This window comes from Pan troglodytes, chromosome 18 (assembly GCF_028858775.2).
Source record: "Pan troglodytes isolate AG18354 chromosome 18, NHGRI_mPanTro3-v2.0_pri, whole genome shotgun sequence".
In the NCBI taxonomy this organism is placed as follows: domain Eukaryota; kingdom Metazoa; phylum Chordata; class Mammalia; order Primates; family Hominidae; genus Pan; species Pan troglodytes.
The window spans coordinates 4,042,364-4,061,177 of record NC_072416.2 but is presented as its reverse complement, the minus strand read 5'-3'; the positions used below and the strand labels follow the sequence as shown (position 1 = coordinate 4,061,177).

At 54.3% G+C, this 18,814-nt stretch overlaps 1 protein-coding gene across 15 annotated transcripts in view; it reads right to left on the bottom strand.

Moving 5' to 3' along the window:
• CRAMP1 (cramped chromatin regulator homolog 1) overlaps positions 1 to 18,814 on the bottom strand; it is a 65,877-nt gene that overhangs the window by 10,643 nt on the left and 36,420 nt on the right. For 10 of the 15 annotated variants that reach the window (XM_063796435.1, XM_016929167.4, XM_063796427.1 and 7 more), the window contains 11 exons: positions 15,022 to 15,107; positions 14,447 to 14,570; positions 12,309 to 12,390; positions 10,617 to 11,732; positions 7,561 to 7,738; positions 5,039 to 5,220; positions 4,875 to 4,949; positions 2,566 to 2,647; positions 1,528 to 1,632; positions 1,105 to 1,283; positions 305 to 370 (listed from right to left, as the gene is read on the bottom strand). In XM_063796435.1, coding sequence (XP_063652505.1) covers positions 305 to 370; positions 1,105 to 1,283; positions 1,528 to 1,632; positions 2,566 to 2,647; positions 4,875 to 4,949; positions 5,039 to 5,220; positions 7,561 to 7,738; positions 10,617 to 11,732; positions 12,309 to 12,390; positions 14,447 to 14,570; positions 15,022 to 15,107 — 2,275 coding nt within the window. The remainder of the gene's footprint in view (positions 1 to 304; positions 371 to 1,104; positions 1,284 to 1,527; positions 1,633 to 2,565; positions 2,648 to 4,874; positions 4,950 to 5,038; positions 5,221 to 7,560; positions 7,739 to 10,616; positions 11,733 to 12,308; positions 12,391 to 14,446; positions 14,571 to 15,021; positions 15,108 to 18,814) is intronic. The other 5 variants (XM_063796432.1, XM_063796433.1, XM_063796430.1 and 2 more) reach the window with 2 other exon arrangements.

Below are 18,814 nucleotides of genomic sequence, written 5' to 3'. Positions count from 1 at the left end.
GGGGAGTTACTAGCTGACAGCCTCCTTCTCCCAGAAAGCTGAGTTCTTCCAGAGCGCTAAGTTCTTCCAGAGCTGGGTCTGAAACAGCCCGCCTTGGAGAGGGGAGGAGGGAAGTCTAAGGTGGCGGACAGCCATATTCATTTATCCACCCTGGGCAGTCGGCACAGCAGGTGGAAGAACAGCAAAGCCACTGCACAGTCTAGGAGAGAAGCCGGGCCACTCCAAGACTGCAGGTGGCAGCTCAGGGCACTGGAGGGAGTCCTGGGGCAGCTGCTTTGCTCAGCAGCCCAAGAGCACACTCTACCTGGAAACTGTCTGCCACTGGCTCCTGCTCAGGCCTCGAAGGGATGCTGACAAATGGGTCGGAGCCCTGCAGGAAGAGCACACCCATGAGTAGCCGCAGGGTGCACCAGATGCCACCCGTACCCTCACCCGCGACAGAGTTCCAGAAAAAGAGGCGTTCCATCCCCCTGGCCTCCTAACAGCAGAGGGACAGTAAATGGACAGGGATCTAAGGTCGAGAACACTGAAAGGCTACTTTCAGGTGTGGACCCTGTACTTCCAATTTTTTGTTGCTTCCAAGAGTGAAGTAAAGTCCTATCAGGAAGTCAACCTTGTAGCAGGCAGGGCTGGGCTCCCTGGAGTCTTAATAGCATCAGCCCACCCCACCCTCCTCGGGGCAGCTCTGAAGTGGCCATGGGAGGCCAGAGAAACCAGGTGCTCAGAGCCTTGGAAAGGAGCAATGGCCAAGGCCATACAGGCTGCTCTCTTCCCAGATGAAAGAGATGCTCAGTGGTGTCCGAGCACAGCGCTGTGGGCTGCCACCTTGGTTATGGTCACTCTCAGGTGGAGCTATGTTTCCACACCGTCTTAGCTCTGAGTTCTCCAGGGCCACATGGCAAGCCTGTCCCCACCTTTCGTCAGTGGCTCTGGAGGCCTCTCCTGCTCTGTACTACACAGAGTTTGCTTACGCCATGGCACCCCTGGTCCAGAGACTCTCCTCCAAAGGCAGAGCTGGAGTCCAGCGTGATCTCAGCCCCATGGCTTTGGCGTCCACACCAGAAGTTGGTGGTAATGCTGAAAAGCCCTTCTAAACATACTCACCCCCACGGTGGGGAGGGTGTCTCCATCCTGGTGAGTTCCAGTAGAGTCCTGCCCCGAGATGGCACCCGTCACCTCGTCTGAAGACAGTGGAGAGATGCCAGACAAGCCCTCGGTGTCCAAGGCAGGGAGGGGGTTCCCGGAAAGGATGCCGGCACTTGTAGCTGCTAAGTCGATAGCACCTGGCAACAAAAAGGACGCTGCACATCTCTGCTCTACTGACAACCCATAAGATGTCCCAAGAGGGCTCGGGGAACAGCTTCTCCCTCGCACCTCATGTCAATGCAAGAGCCAAGGGCTTAGATGTTCTCGGTGAAGGGTAATGAGACATTATGATTTGGAGAAGAAAACATTCAAAAAACCTGGTCACAAAAACATCCCTCAGAGGCTCACTCAGTGGCTGTGGCCATGCAGGTACAGACTTACTGGCCAGGTGACTCGTGGCCTGGGGTGGAAGGACCTTGGGCACGATCGGCCGAGACAGAGCTGCTTTGGTCAGAGAAGACTGGATGGGCCGGAACGAACCTCTCCCTGCGAGGGCGAGGGCAAAAGCAGACATGTCGAGCCCGCCCGCCATGCCCTCACAGCAGGATGGGGCCGCAGGGGGCTTCCTTTACAGCCACTGTTGGGAGTGTGGGAGCCGAGCCAAGCTGGAAGCCACTGAACATTCCAAATGCTAACATGAGGAGTCAGAGGTCACACAGGCCCCCAACGTGACACAAGCTCTGGCACCCACCACTGTGCCTCCCAGGAGCTACTGGAAGGCTGCGGTCACCACTGTCATCCTGCGGAAATGGCTCTTGAAGGGTGACAAGCCCCCAAGCTGAGGTACAGGCCCCAGGGCAGTCAGAGCATCAGATTCTGGACTAAGATGCTGCCACTGCAATTTGGTTTTATCTTGCCAGGCTTCCCACAGTTGAAAATTGACAAGTAGGCAAGAGAAAAAGCAATTGACAGCTGTTAAGGGTCTTGCAATAAGTCAGTGAGAGACGTGAAAGTCAACACTGGTAGAAAAGGGAAGTCACAGAGTATGTGTTTCACTAGAGGCTTCTCCCTGTGTAATATCTACTGCAAGGAGCCAAGGCCCCCACTAAATGTACAGACTGATGGAAGCATAATCCATACACCCCAAGAACACATCCATTCCATAAAACGGCTGACAAGACATTACACAGAGAGAGCAGACAAGAGACACAACTCGAACCAAGCCAAGCGCCTCACACAGGGCCATCTGAGGCCACAGACGAAGGGCACCCTTTGGACTAGCTGCCTCGCTGGACTAGCTGCCTCGCCCGACACCGCAGCCTGCAGCCCAGCACATAGGGCACATTAGGTATTTGTCGGTATAATGGAAAAGGAATGCCTGAAAATAAGCCATGGAAATAAGCACCCATTGTCTCCAAAGCCAAGGCCCTCATGTGAGGAGGAGGGACAAGCTACCCCAGAAAAGCTCAGGGTCCTTACCAGTTACGGAAGAGTTAGACAGGATGGAGAAGGAACAAACGTTGTGGGACTGGTTTTCCGATGGTCTAGGGAGCAGTGTTCTCTGTGGGGAAAATGGTCAACAATCAAGGTGATGAAACTCCCACACCAAAAAATCACTCCCAGTTACAAAGGAATGTCCCAAGTAAGAGGGTGCCCAGCATAGCCAGGTGGGGCTTTTTCCAGAGCCGATGACACAGGGTACCTGGGACTGCTCAGACAGTTAGGACCCGTGTACCCCAAGCTCCAGTTAGGTCCTCTCTCAAACAAACCCAGGTAATCAAACCCTCCCCAGGGAAACTGGAGGAATGTCAGAGTCATCCACTTTTTTTTTTTTTTTTTTTTTTGAGACGGTGTCTTGCTCTGTCACCCAGGCTAGAGTGCAGTGGTGCAATTTCGGCTCACTGAAACCTCCGCCTCCCGGGTTCAAGTGATTCTCCTGCCTCAGCCTCCCGAGTAGCTGGGATTATAGGCACTCGCCATCACGCCCAGCTAGTTTTTGTATTTTTAGTAGAGACGGGGTTTCTCCACGTTGGCCAGGCTGGTCTTGAACTCCTGACCTCAGGTGATCCACCTGCCTCGGCCTCCCAAAGTGCTGGGATTACAGGTGCGAGCCACCGCGCCTGGCCTGATCCACTTTTAATCCAGAACTTTCTTCTGGATTTGGCTGGAATGCAACTAGTTATACAAACCTGTTTATAACCACTGGACATGGACTTTTAGGAGTGACACCTCCCATTCTGGGCTTCCTCACACATGGGGTGAGTAAAATAAAGTCACTGCTTGTAACACACAGGCACCAAAGGGCATGAAGTGCTCCTTTCCAGGGCTTTTGTGTGTGAACAATTAGGCTGAATGTGCTACGGCAGGTTTGAGTGACAAGGACTACCATCTGAGAAACCGTGTTCATCACTGAAACTGCTAGTAATCAAGATAAAACACGAACAAAAAAGTATCTCTCGACCTACAAGTGTCTGAGGCGCTTCCGCCTCTGGGGGTGCCGCTGCAGTTCTGACCCTTTGAAATGCCCCAGGACACTGGCGTCGGAGAGACTAGAGAGGAGGCACTACTAGGGACAGCAGTAGGCTGCAGCCTAGTAGCCTGAGCTTTCACTCCAAAGGCTACACTTTTTGTAGCAGAGATTGACACACTTTTTCTGTAAAGGGCCAGGCAGGAAATATTTTAGGTTGTGGGGCCGTATACCTACCCGTGTGGAAAACAGTAGATAGTACAGAAATGAATAATCACGGCTGTGTGCCAGTAAAACTTTATTTACAAAAATATTATGTGGAAAAGAACACAAATTGTATGATCCCATTTATAGGAAATGCCCAGAACAGACAAATCCATAGAGACAGAAAGCAGATCCGTGGTTGCCAAGGGCTGGCGGGAGAAGGCAACGTGAGTTCATAGGAGCAGGGTTTCCTTTCTGGGTGGTAACGTTCTGGGATTAGACCATGGTGATGGTCATCGTACACCTTGTGACCACTGAGTCATAAAGTTCAAATGGGCAAACATTATGATATGTGAATTCTCTATCTATAAAGTTGTTTTAAATTAAACAAAACAACGGTCAGGCTGGAAGTGGTCCCTGGGCCATAGTTTTCAACCCTGGTCTTAGTTTGAACAAAGAACACCTAAGATTTAGCAGGCACTTTCTTCCTAAGACCGTTCATGCAATGTCTCATTTGTAAATATACTAATCTCAAGGGAGAAAGAGATTTCTAAGAGTCTAACAAAAGGAAACCTGTGCATTAATCCAAAATAACACACATCCATACATTTCTGAGGCCATAATTACCTCAGACTTCCCACCTCACTTTCTGTATTTTTATGCGTCAGAATGCCAAACTCTTCTTCTGAGGTGCCTCTGAGTCCCTGGCTGTCCCCCAGGCTTGCATACGGCATCCTCGGGGACTCCCAGGGAGCTCATGAGAGGCCTGGGCTCTGGCTGACCCACATGCCCTGGCAACTGCTCCCACGGACTAAATGTTTATAAATAGGTGTTGAGAGTCCATAAATACATCCCAATCTGGGACATTCTTTGGACTTGAATCCCTATAATTGTCTTTTTTGCAAGTGGATTTCCATGTTGTTGAAAGATTACCTTTACTTCTGGGTACCATTAAGTTCACTGTTATTACTTGTATTTTTACCCTACTCACAAGCGGGAAGGAAGGGGCAGGAATTTCCCACATTTTACACCATGAAAATGTGAGAGAGGGAAGAAGCCCTGTGTCCTGGTTGGCCCAGCCACGAGGCCACACGTTCAGACTTGAGAAGACCCTGACCTGGACCACCAGTGGCTTCCGCAGGTGCCGGTTCCGCAGCTTCCGGGGCTTTGGCAGGAAGAAATCCGACTGCATCTGTAAGGGAGCAGCGTCCGGCACCTGAAGGTGCACTCTCCAGACCACGGGGACGCTCGCAAGCGGGCGGCCCGGCCCCACACACTCACGCTGATGGAGTTCAGATGCTGGCGGAAAGTCAGCTCTGCTTCTTTACTGGGAGAGAAGAGCTTCCCATGTCGGCTGTTGGGTGGCAAGGTTGTCGGGACAGCAAAAAGGCCTCCATCTGAGTCATTGGTTCCTGTGCTGGAGGGACCAGGCACCAAGAGGGGTCTTGGAGGGTTTCTCAAACCTGGAAGAGGAGAGGAGAGAATCAGTGTGACAGCATTCACCTAGCAACAGGTCCAGGGTCACGGAATTCTGTTGGGAAGAAAGTCAGAAAGACATTCTCTTGGCAACCTGTTCGGCTGCCTTGAAAGGAGACACCTCTATCTCAGTCCCACATAAAGACTGATTTTCTATCCTTCTCACTGAAATTCTTGTTCCCATTTTGAGCAGACCACTGGTCTCCTGGATAGGACAAAAGCACTTCACCACTTCGCTCAGTGCTCAGGGGTAAGGGCAGATAAGACACCAAAGATGTTGCAGGGCTAGAAGAGCCTTCCGTGTCTCCAGGGTAGACCAGAAGTCAGTCAACTTTCTTGGTGAAGGGCCAGATAACCAATGTCCACTCTGTAGACCACACCGTCTCTGGGGCAACTCAGCCGTGCACAATAGCAACTACAGACAACAAGTGAGCAAATGAGTGTGGCTGTGTGCCAATAAAACTTTATTTATAAACAGCAGGCAGTGAGCTGGATCTGGGCTGCAGGCCTATAGCTTGCTGCTCCCTGGTGTAAATCTCTAGTTTTTAGAAAACAGACCCAGAGGTAAAAGAACAGGAAATATTTGAGTTAGTATTGTGGGACCCTGCTAAATGTTTTCATCACTGTCAACTGCTGCTGTAAATCACCCTGTGAATTCATGGTAGGCCAGCCTGGCCAACATAGCGAAACCCTGTCTCTACTGAAAACAAAAATTAGCCGAGCATGGTGGCACATGCCTGTAATCCCAACTACTCGGGTGGCTGAGGCAGGAGACTCGCTTGAACCCAGGAGGTAGGGGTTGCAGTGAGCTGAGATCACGCCACTGCACTCCAGCCTGGGCAACAGAGCGAGACTCCATCTCAAAAAAAAAAAAAAAAAAATTCTTTCATAGTAGGGACTGGCCCCCTCTCACAGTACCCCGCACCTGGCCCCCTCTGTCACCCAGGAGGCCAGGACCCCTCACCCGGCCCCTGTCACCCAGGAGGCCAGGACCCCTCACCCGGCCCCTGTCACCCAGGAGGCCAGGACCCCTCACCCGGACCCCTCTGTCACCCAGGAGGCCAGGACCCCTCACCCGGCCCCCTCTGTCACCCAGGCTGGAGTGCAGTGGCACAATCACGGCTCAGTGCGGCCTTGAACTCCTGGGTTCAAGTGATCCTCCCACCTCAGCCTCCCGAGTAGCTGGGACCACAGGTATGAGCCCCAACATTCAACTACTTTTTTTATTTTTATATTTTGTAGAGATGGGGTCTTGCTATGTTGCCCAGGCTGGCCTCAAGTGATCCTCTTGCCTTGGTTTCCCAAGGTGCTGGGATTATAGGCATGAGCCACTGTTCCGGGCCTTATTTTACCTTGAAAACTCATTGTTTTTTTTGTTTTTGAGATGGAGTCTCGCTCCGTTGCCCGAGCTGGAGTGCAGTGGCGCGATCTTGGCTTATTGCAACCTCAGCCTTCCGGGTTCAAGTGATTCTCCTGCCTCAGCCTTCGGAGTAGCTGGGATTAACACGGGCGCACCACCACGTCAGTCTAATTTTTTGTATTTTTACTAGAGACGGGGTTTCGCCATGTTGGCCAGGCTGGTATGGAACTCCTGACCTCAGGTGATCCACCAGCCTCGGCCTCCCAAAGTGCTGGGATTACAGGCATCAGCCACTGTGCCCAGTCTAAAACTCACCATTTTTACACTTAAAAATTCACCATTCTAACCATGATAATCTCTGCTTTATTCTAAAAATACTATGGGTTGAAAGCCAGTGAAACTGATGCCTCGGGAAACTGTTCATGCTTGTCTTGGGGTTTTATGCACCAGGAACACAATTTATGATCCCTGAATTTAAATTATTTCCTATACGCAGCTGGGGTACACTGTGGACTTGGAGATTGCTCCATCATTCTTTCCGGGACTTGTGTTAACCTACTGGCACCTCCCCTAACTGAAGGATTCTCTATTCTGAGGTTTTACATGTAAAGAAAAACAGAAAAAAAACAACCTTCTCAGGGACTTTGAACCACCAAACTCAGCACATTAGCGAGGCTTTTGCTGGCCCCATGAAGCAGACCCCAAAGTGACCAGACTGTCAAAGGCTGGCTTCTCACCAGCTTCTACGCCCTGGGACCCCAAAGTCCTTCACGACAAGGCCTGGCATCACCCTCCCCATGAGGAGGCAGTGATTCTGCACCTTCACCCTGTCGGCTGGATAGTGGTGAGCTGGACAGTGGGGTCCGGCCTCAGGCACACCTGTGCTCTCAGCTTCGGCACGGCCCCTGAAGCCTGAGGTGCCATCAGGGCAGCCCAGGCACAGGGAGTGTGGCTGCCACGGCCTCACCTGAGGAGCAGGGTGCAGAGCTGGGCGGGAAGGTCTTGCTGCTGCGGAGGGAGGCCTGGTTCCGAGGGCAGCGGGGGCTGCGAGAGCTGACGGTCACCACCTTCCCTGGGGGCGTCATCGACTGCTCCTCCTGGGCGGGCCTTACTGAGGCTGTAGAGACGGTGTTTGCTTCCAGAGCCTAGGACAGAAATGGGCCAAACAATGTCCAAACTCAGCACATGAGAAACGGCTCTTGCGTGCCCTGGAGTAGGAGGCACGAGAAAATCATCAAGCTCAGAGAGCACAGTGTCATGACGGCAAAGGCCAGGGCCAGAGACGCCCAACCTCAGTGTCCCCAGAGTCGCTTGGCAGCTTGCCAGTTTTAAAAGTTACTGGTCGGCCAGGTGCAGTGGCTCACACCTGTAATCCCAGCACTTTGGGAGACCGAGACGAGCAGATCATGAGGTCAGGAGATCGAGACCATCCTGGCTAAGACAGTGAAACGCTGTCTCTACTAAAAATACAAAAAATTAGCCGGGTGTGGTGGTGAGCGCCCGTAGTCTCAGCTACTCCGGAGGCTGAGGCAGAATGGTGTGAACCTGGGAGGTGGAGCTTGCAGTGGGCCGAGATTGCACCACTGCACTCCAGCCTGGACTACAGAGCAAGATTCTGTCTCAAAAAAAAAAAAGAAAAAAAATCAATCAATCAATCAATCAATAAAAGTCACTGGTCAGGTAAGTAATGAAAACCACTCCCTTCCTCACAAGTACCTTTCCACGTGCTACAGGCAGAGGTGGGAGGGAGGGAACCAGCCCGAAGTGCCAGCACAGGCTGCAGGAAGAGGTGCCGGATGGCAAGTGACAAGTGTCAAGAGCTCAAAGCTATATTAAAAAGTCAACATGAGACTGCAGCAGCCTCTCTGCTTGTGAGTCAGAGGAAGGAAATATAGGCTGACTTTCTAGAATCAGACACAAGCACAGCTGAAGAGCACTCTGCAGGGATGAAGCCCAACTTTGGGGGGTGTGCAGGCCCACAGAGCCCAACCCCAGGGGATGTGCAGGCCCACGCCACAGCCTGCAGAGCCTGCTGCCGAGTCCTGGGGTCCCTGTCTGGCTCACCACAGAAACGCCACCACCACTGGGAAGACTCGGCCAGCACCCCAGCCTCTCGGCTCTCTTCCTTCTCCTCACTCTCCTGAACACCCCACACACCCCACCCGGGGCAACCTCCCTATGGACTAAGAAGCCCTCCACCCCGTGCTCTCAGCACAGCCCTGCCCGTCTGCTCATTCAGAGCCTTCAGGCCCTAGCCCCATACCCCAGGCTTTCCCCAGGACCCCTCCCACCTCATGACCCTTCCTATGCTACTCATTCCACCTGCGACAGCGGCTCAGCAGCCTCCGGCATCTCCTGATCTCTGGGGCTCAGGCCTTTTGGGGTGCCTGTCACAGCTCCACCAGGCAAGAGACAGCACAGGGCCACCTGGCCCCACATCTGAGCTACATCAGGCACCTGTCTGTCTGTCCAGTCTGCCAGGCCCACCCCAAGTCAGCCTCCCTAACTAGCTCCCAGGGGATGGGGATGCCTTTCCATGTGGGATTCCTACCTGTTCTGTGTCCCAGAACCGCTGCCTGCCCTCTCAGGAGCCTACCCTGGCCCCTTCCCTGGGGCACCCAAACACAGGCGCCATGTCTCTCCTCAGCCCCTCCCATGAGCCCACCAAAAGCCAAACCTGAAAAGCCTTCTAAAGACACTGTCTTTCCGGTCCCCGCTTACTCACCCTGGTGTCCCTGCTATGCTACCCCCGAGCCACTTTCACCCTCAGGCTTGGCCTCAGAGGTGCCTGAGGGTTGGGCTCAGTCTCCACCACCCCTGCAAGAACTTTCTTTCCTCCAGCCCCCATGATGCTCCCCAGGCAAATCTGCACATTCCTGCCACCTGTTGATGGACCAACTCTCCGGGGCAAGCCCTGCACGGGCTGGGGGTGGGAGCGGAAAACCAGCGGGAGGCGTGGCGAATGCAGGCAGAAGTGAGCATCACTCAGAAGCTGTAAGACGGCCTGTGTGGAGCAGTGGGTGTGTGGGGGCTCGTGAGCGCCCGAGTCCCGAGTACCCCCAGCACAGGGACATGTGAGCCTCACACACATTCTGACCATGAAACAGTGCTAAGGGGTCCACAGTGACCTGCAGCTCCTGCCCAGTCCATCCTTTGAGCCCCTCGCTCATGTCCAGCAGCTCGCCAGCCCCTAAACATGCCATTTCAGGATGGACCTGCCGTGGGACCTTGCTCTCTTGCACCCAGAGATCCTATCGGACTTGGGGCTGTGGGGTAGGATTACTCCTGGCAGCAGTGCCTTCTGCACCCCATCTGTCGGCTCCACCAACTGGCCTCCCTGTGGTAAGGGACCCTTCCCTAGGCTCAGGGACCACCCACACCCTGCAGGGACCATCCTGTCTGGTCCCCAGCTCCACTATTCTCCTGCGGCACCACATCCCTGCTCTTCTGTGACAGCCTCTGACTTTGCCACATCTGCACAGCAGCTGGGATGGTCTTTCCAGAGCAAGAACTACACCCATCATTCCCTCTGTGGAAACCTGTTAACAGTGATTAGATAAGCCAGAAGGCTAGCTCGGCTCCAGGCCTCACTCTGTCACCCTGGGTCCTGTGCACACTGTCCCTTCAGCTGCATGATTGGGCTTGGCAGACTCCCAGGAACACGAGGAGGCTCACAAGGTACTGCCTGCCTGTTGGCCGTCTTCTTCCACGCCCCACACAGAAGGGAGCACCCAGGCCACTCATCACTGCACTTCTGGAACCGTGCACGTAAGTGGGGACACTCATCAAGTGCCCGAGGGAGAGGAAAGTAGTCTGTGGAGAGCCTCTGTCACCCGGATCATTTGGGTCCCTGCCTCTCCCCCTTCCTTGAGGTCCTGCAGGCTCCTGGCCCCCAGCCACAGGACCCTGTCTCTCTCATCTGGACCCCAACCGTGCTGGCCCTAGCTACCCAGCAGGGAGCCCTCCAAGGCTGGGCCCGGCTTCCCTTGGGCCGCCAGAGGGGCTGGGCTCCAACCTACTCACCAGCTTGGGGTTGACCTCGGTGGAAATGAGCTTCAGGAGGCAGCTGAGGAGGCGCTGCTTGTGGAGGGCGGTGGGCGGGGAGCCGGGGCGGGGGTCCTGGCGGCCGGGCCCCAGCCAGTCGTACTCCAGCTGCAGCTTGCTGGGCTTGCCCATCATGAGGTAGACTTCGGCCAGCGTGAGGCTTTCGGAGGTCTGCAGGTTCCAGCCCTCCTCACGGAGCTGCTGAGCCAGCCGGCTGGCGGGGACCTCCTTCGGGGGCCTGGCGGCAGGCTGTCCCTGAGGTGGCGGAGGCTCCGCGGGGCTCCCCTTCTCCTGGAACTCCTCTGCAGGTGCATCTGCCAAGTCTTTAGTGCAAACATCCAGCAGGAGCCCGGGGCAGGGCCTCGGGGATGGGCCAGTGGGAGCAAGGTCAGCAGCCTCCTTGCTGACAGGAGCCAGCACCTCTGGGGAGGCCGCCCCGCCCAGAGGGGGCTGCTCGCTCCCAGGCCGTGTGTCCGCACAGCGGCACTGCTCGGGGACAATGAGGTCCTGACAGGACTTTAGGTAGCGGGGCAAGGGGTCTAGAAGCGAGAGCTCGTCCTCCAGGTCTGGGAGCTGGCCACAGGCACACGGCAAGGCCCCTGGCTCCCGGGTGGGACTGTCCCTGCCTTCTGCAGGGGTCTTCTGAAGACATGGCCCAGTGTCCTGGTGCCTGGGAGGAGGCCTGTCAGGAGCATCCGGGCTGCTCAAGCTTAGGGCAGCCCCCTCCCCGGGGGCGCTTTCGGGGGAACTCTCTCCGGAGCTCTGCGAGGCGTCAGCCGCAGGAGGGGGCCGCCCCACACCCTTGCCCTCAGCTCCGCTCCGCGGGCATTTCACCTGGCCCCGGGCCGTGCCCTGCCCACTCTGGATGCCCAGGATCTGGGCTGGGGGCAGCACGTGGGCGTCCTTGGCACTCTGCTTGCACCGGCCGCCCTCCTGCCAGTGCACTGTGCAGAAGGCCTTGGAGTGCACCACGCGAGCCACGCCCGGCAGCGGTGTCAGTGTACAGTTCTCGCCTGGGAACAAGTGCAGTGTCACCTTCTCCTGCATTGGTGCGGAGCATGAGTCCTGCAGCTGCCGCTCCTCGAGTGTCTTCCGCTGAGTGCCCGTCAAGGAAGGCCCACACTGGCTAGCACTGAGGTCGGGATGCTTACCAGGCACATGGGTACAGACACGAGCCATGCTCCCCACTGGCATCCCCCAGGGTATAAATCATGCCACCACCCGGGGCTTTCCTCACACCACTACCCAACAATGCTGACCCGGGCACTTAGTACCTTCAGGAAATTCACACCTGACACGCACCACGCCTATGTGGGGAGCAGGCAGGGCCGGGAGCCAGCCATGGATGTGAAGAAGGCTGGGCTGACCCTTGGTCGTTTTGCTCAACCTGCTGGTAGGAATGCTTTGGCCACACCCCGTGGGCCGGACACAGGCCACTGACATCGTGGAGGGCTGGCTGTGACTGAGTTCTAGCACTGCAAGGCCACAGAGGGGGCTCCACACCCAGGGAATAAGGGGCTCCAGGTTATGGTTCCAGATGTACACCATGTCACAGCATGGCTGTTCTGCCCACCGGGACCATGACGATGACAGGCACAGGGAGGCGTGGTCCATCTCTGGGCAGCAGAGGCAGCGCAGCCTGGATGGTTTGCTTTAGCTGGAAAAGGATACAACTCGCACCTCATGGAGCGCCCACTTCTGCTTCAAGAATTCGATGAGGCTGGAGACCTTTCGATGTAGCTCCACGATCATCCTACGGAGACGACAGACAGGAGGAAGTGAGGTTCGCAGAACAGGAAGGAAACCATCTGAAGAGTCCCGAGGCTGCTTACAGCAGGAGGGTGCCAAAAGAGACAAGGGACCTCTGGAGAGGCACCCGGGAGCGGGCGTCCGCAGGGCCCTTGGCTCCTGTGGCTAAAAACCAGCCTTTCCAGCTGCGATGGCCAGAGATTCACACAGAGCTAAAGAAGACAACACAGAGATCCCAAGTATTCTTTGCCAGCAAAAGGTCTCCGCCAGGCGTGGGCGTGGATGCTGGCGCACAGCCTCTGCCTAGTCTACCAGCTCCTTCTGGCTTCAAGGGCGGGCGGGCCTGGACAGTGTTAATACATTCTGAGGGAGAAGTACATGAGCGGAAGGAATGAAGTACTGACGCGCTATGATGGGTGAACCTCAAAAGCATCACGCCCAGTGAAAGATGCCAGGCCCGGAGGCCTCTGCGTGTGATTCCGTTTCTATGAAACGTTCAGAGCAGGCAAGTCCACTGAGACACAAGGCGGACTGGGAGGTGTCGGTGGCCGTGGGAGGGTGAGAACGGAGGAGTGAGTGCTGAGGTGCACAGGGCCTCTTCTAGCGTCATGAAAATGCTCTGGAGGTGGACAGAGACGGTGGCCACAGAACAGTGTGATCGTGTTAAATGCCCTTGAACTGCACACGTAGAAATGGCTAAGTTCACCGGGCACGGCGGCGCACACCTGGAATCCCAACGCTTTGGGAGGCCGAAGCAGGCAGATCACCTGAGATCAGGAGTTCGAGACCAGCCTGACCAACATGGTGAAACCCCGTCTCTACTAAAAATACAAAAATTAGCCAGGCATGGTGGCACGCGCATGTAATCCCAGCTGCTCGGGAGGCTGAGGCAGGAGAATCACTTAAACGTGGGAGACGGAGGTTGCAGTGAGCCGAGACTGCGCCATTTGCACTCCAGCCTGAGCCACAGAGCAAGACTCCATCTCGGAAAAAAAAAAGAAAAAATAAAAAAAGGCTAAGTTCATTTTATGATATGTGAATTTTACCTCAATTTTTTCTTTTTTTTTTTTTTTTGAGGTGGAGTCTTGCTCTGTGGCCCAGGCTGGAGGGCAGGGGCGCAATCTTGGCTCACTGCAACCTCTGCCTCCTGCATTCAAGTGATTCTCCTGCCTCAGCCTCCCGAGTAGCTGGAATTACAAGCACCCACCACCGCGCCCGGCTAATTTTTTTTGTATTTTTAGTAGAGACAGGGTTTCACCATCTTGGCCAGGCTGGTCTCAAACTCCTAACCTCGTGATCCACCTGCCTTGGCCTCCCAAAGTGCTGGGATTACAGGCGTGAGCCTCCACACCCAGTCACCTCAATTTCTTTTTTGTTTGTTTGGTTTTTTTTTTTTGAGACAGAGTCTTGCTCTATCACCCAGGCTGGAGTGCAGTGGCGCGATCTCGGCTCACTGCAAGCTCCGCCTCCCGGGTTCACGTCATTCTCCTGCCTCAGCCTCCCGAGTAGCTGGGACTACAGGCGCCTGCCACCTTTGTTTTTTGTATTTTTAGTAGAGATGGGGTTTCACGGCGTTAGCCAGAAAGGTCTCGATCTCCTGACCTCGTGATCCACCCGCCCTGGCCTCCCAAAGCGCTGGGATTATAGGCGTGAGCCTCTGCACCCGGTCACCTCATTTTTTAAAATGTACAAATGAAAAAGGGTCCATTTCCACGATGGCGCCTTGTGCATATGCGAGCCACGAGTCTCCAAGAAGTGGGTGGGAGAGGAACTGTATGGGCCTTAGTGGGGGACGAAAGGAAGGCTCTGCAGCTCCTCTTCTCACCGCGACATCCCCTCCACGGCCTGAACACAGGTTGGGCGATCCCTGCCCAGATACAGGACTGCAGCCCAGTGCTCCCTGGACTCCAGTCGCCTCCACACTGCTGCGTCCTCGTGTGATGACAGAGCATAGGGGTGGACCTGCTTCTCCTGGAAGTTCCTTGAGGGAAACTCACACACGTTGCTTCCAGTCCTGCTCAAGCAGTTGGGACCCCTCTGCGTGCCAAGGGCCATGTTACCTGAGGCGTGGGTTCTGGGCAAGGCTCTGCACGCGGGCCCAGGCGTGGTTGTTCCGCGGCTGTAGCTCTATAGGGACTTTCAGAGGCAGGCGCACTGGCTTCTGGTCCTCTTCATCACTCAAGCCTGCAATGCAGAGGAACCATGAAAGTTTAGTGCAGCCCAACCTTAAGGTAGAAAACCAAGGGCTTGGCCAGAAAAACCAGTGAAATCAGCTGTGAGCAGACGGCCTTGCCAACAGAGGCAAGGAGAGCAGAGAAACCCCAGCGAAGAAGAAACTCCAATGTAGCTGCTCAGGGGTTTGCAAAGGCCACAGACTGGTCCAGAGAGGCCATAGGAGACTCGATCCTGACAACCTCCGACCACTCTGCTGACTGCTGCCATGGCTCTGAGCTCAACTTGACTGAGTGGTCGTAGGGAGCATTTCAAGTTCAAGAGTGGTCCATGTGCAGCCCTGGGATTAAGCAGGGTCAGACACAAAGCAACTGTGGCAGCAACCCGGTAGCTCAGCCTGCCCATCATTGAATGGGACACCATGGGCACCGCCTCTGGTCCCGGGAGCGCCCCATTCACTTACCATCCGGATCGCACAGCTTCTTCAGGGCGCGGCACATGGGCGCTTTGATCCGCAGGTTCCGCCCTTTGTAACGCACAGTGGTGGCCCTGGGAAAAGAGTTTTGAAGGAACGCTGAGGCCTGTGAGTGAACAGAAGGACGGAAGGGCCAGCACACGGAGAGGCGCTGAGCCAGGCCAGGTGGGGCCTGGCCAAGCATCCACCCCCAGCCTCTCGAGCCCGCGTAGGACAGTGGGAGGACACAGTGACAAACAAGAAGTGGTGACTCTGCACATCCTGCTACTTTCCTGACCACACCTCACACTCCAAGGGACACCTGCTGTTTACAAAAAATGTGCTGTGCCCTCCTGCCTTGGTGACTGGCCTGGCACAAGCTGATGTCCCATCCCTGGAAAAGCCACTGTCCTGGGGTCCCCTCAGATGGCCACCCCTCTCTCCACTGCCCCAGCTCTGTGCAGTCCTCCCGCTTTAGGCCCTCAGAGCAGAAGCTCTCAGTCCTCCTCCCCATGACCTCTCAGTCTACCTCTCCGTGACCTCTCAGTCCACCTCCCTGTGACCTGTGTGTGACCTAAATCCAGCTCTACATGACCTGTGACCTCAGTCCACCTCCCCATGACCTCTGTGTGACCTCAATCCACCTCTACATGACCTCTCTGTGACCTCAGTTCACCTCCCCGTGACCTCCATGTGACCTCAATCCATCTCTAGATGACCTGTGTGACCTCAGTCCACCTTTCTGTGACCTCTGTGTGACCTCAATCCACCTGTGACCTCTGTGTGACCTCTCAGTCCACCTCTCCGTGACCTGTGTGACCTCAGTCCACCTCTCTATGACCTGTGTGTGACCTCAATCCACCTCTAGGTGACCTCTGTGTGACCTCAGTCCACCTCTCCGTGACCTCTCAGTCCACCTCTAGGTTACCTCTGTGTGACTTCAATCCACCTCTAGGTGACCTCTCAGTCCACCTCCCCATGACCTCTGTGTGACCTCAGCCCACCTCTCCGTGAACTGTGTGACCTCAGTCCACCTCTAAATGACCTGTGTGACCTCAATCCACCTCTAGATGACCTGTGTGTGACCTCAGTCCACCTCAACATGACCTCTGTGTGACAATTCACCTCTAGGTGACCTCTGTGACCTCAGTCCACCTCTCCATGACCTCTCAGTCCACCTTTCCGTGACCTGTGCATGACCTAAATCCACCCCTAGATGACCTCTATGTGACCTCTCAGTCGACCTCTCCATAACCTGTGTGTGACCTCAGTCCAGCTCTCCGTGATCTCAGTCCACCTTGTGACCTCTGTGTAACCTGTCCAACTCTGTGACCTCTGAGTCCACCTTTTTGTGACCTGTGTGACCTCAGTCCACCTCTCCGTGACCTCAGTCCACCTTTTCGTGACCTCTGTGACCTCAATCTACCTTTCCATGACCTGTGGCCTCTGAGTCCTCCTCTCTGTGACCTCTCAGTCCACTTCTCCGTGACCTCTGTGTGACCTCAATCCACCTCTCCATGACCTCTGTGTGAGCTCAGTCTACCTCTGTGACTTCTCAGTCCACCTCTATGTGACCTCCCTGTGAGGAGTTTCTGATCTGAGAGAAAAACCAACTTGAATTCCAAGGAGTGGACCCCAGTCAAGACATGGCTTTGGGCAGCGGCCCACTGGCTGGTGAATGACAACGGGCTTGTGTTTTACAAAATGCTCAGGGCATGTGTATCTTGTTTTTACGGCTTTCTGCCTTAACCAATTTTAGCAATTCACCAACTCCCAGTTGCACACGTCAGGTAGGAGAGTTGCTGCTTCTATATTTGCTGTTGCTATTCAATTTCTAAGAAACAGTCTATGAAAAAAGCTACAGAACAGAGCGTGATTCTAAGGATGCGTAAAAAATTACATCTTCATCTCTGTATGTATCTATATTTGTACCTGTACACTTACTTATGTAAATTCACTAAGAAAAAAATTCAGAAAGACACACATGAAATGACTGTAAGTGGTTAGCTTCGATGAGATGAGCAGGATGGGGTGGTGAAGAGGGTCTTATATTTTATCTGTGTATTGTTTGAAAATTGCTTAAGACTTATATTTATGCATTACTTGTATAGTTTTTAAAAAATCTTATTCCAATACAATGCTGACCAAAATTAGAGATCAAAATGTGAACAAGAGTCTGAAGCGAGTGCTGCGTGGGAGGGACTCTCCAGATGACTCCCGCAGTTTGGCTGAAAAGCAGCCTCTGCTGAGGGCGTCTAATGGAGACAGCCAGTTCTGGCAACCTCAGACAGGCAAAAAGGGTGACACCACAATCTCCACATCCCAGTAAACAAAGCTGCAATCCCCATCCTTTTAAAAGGGTCCTAGCTCTAATTTCAGCATTATGCAGTCTCAATACCCCGCAAAGATTTTACCATCACCCCAAAAACCTAAGGCTTTAATCAAGTGTTTAGGGCCAAACAAGCCGGGCAAGGTGGCTCACGCCTGTCATCCCAGCACTTCGGGAGGCCAAGGTGGGCAGATCAGCTGAGGTCAGGAGTTCGAGACCAGCCTGACCAATATGACGAAACCCTGTCTCTACAAAAAATACAAAAATTAGCCAGGCACGGTGGCATGCACCTGTAATCCCAGCTACTCGGGAGACTGAGACAGGAGAATCACTCGAACCCAGGAGGCAGAGGTTGTAGTGAGCTGAGACTGCGCCACTGCACTCCAGCCTGGGCAACAAGAGCGAAACTCCATCTCAAAAAAAAAAAAAAAGAAAAAAATAGTGGCTCATGCCTACTGTTGTAGGCTCAGCTCTTTGGGAGGCCGAGGCAGGCAGATCACGAGGTCAGGAGCTCAAGACCATCCTGGTTAACACGGTGAAACCCCGTCTCTACTAAAAATATAAAAAATTAGCCAGGCGTGGTGGTGGGTGCCTGTAGGCCCAGCTACTCGGGAGGCTGAGGCAGGAGAATGGCGTGAACCCAGGAGGCGGAGCTTGCAGTGAGCTGAGATGGCACCACTTCACTCCAGCCTGAGCAACAGAGTGAGACTCCGTCTCAAAAAAAAATAAAAAAATAAAAATAAAAAAAAATAAGGCCAAACAAACAGTGAGGTCCCAATTGGCAGAAAGGCAGGAGCAGCAGCTGGGTTTCAGTAGCTATGGAAAGCTCAACAATCCCTCGTGCATGGCAGCTACTCTTCTATCTATCCATTGACCATGCCTCTACCCACCCACTCATGTGTCCATCCATCCATCCACTCACGTGTCCGTCTGTCCACCCACCCAACTACTGACTGAGTGCCTTCTGTGCTGGGAATCAAACACAGGATACCAAAGGACAGAGCTGAGCCTTGGAAAGCCTGACCAAAGAGTCAAGACGGTAGAAAAAAAACTTCCATGCCCTCACCCCCTTTCTGTCTGTACAGATTTTCTGTCTTGAGGGATAATTTAGAGAGGATGAGTCCCCAGAGAACAACATGTTGTACTGAGACAAACTTCTTTTTTTTTTTTTGAGATGGAGTCTTGCTCTATTGCCCAGGCTGGACTGCAGTGGCATGATCTCAGCTCACTGCAACTCCGCCTGCTGGGTTCACACCATTCTCCTACCTCAGCCTCCCGAGTAGCTGGGACTACAGGCGCCTGCCACCACACCCAGCTAATTTTTTTGTATTTTTAGTGGAGACAGGGTTTCACCACGTTAGCCAGGATGGTCTCGATCTCCTGACCTCGTGATCCGCCCGCCTCGGCCTCCCAAAGTGTTGGGATTACAGGCGTGAGCCACCGCACCCGGCCTGAGACAAAATTCTTAAACCA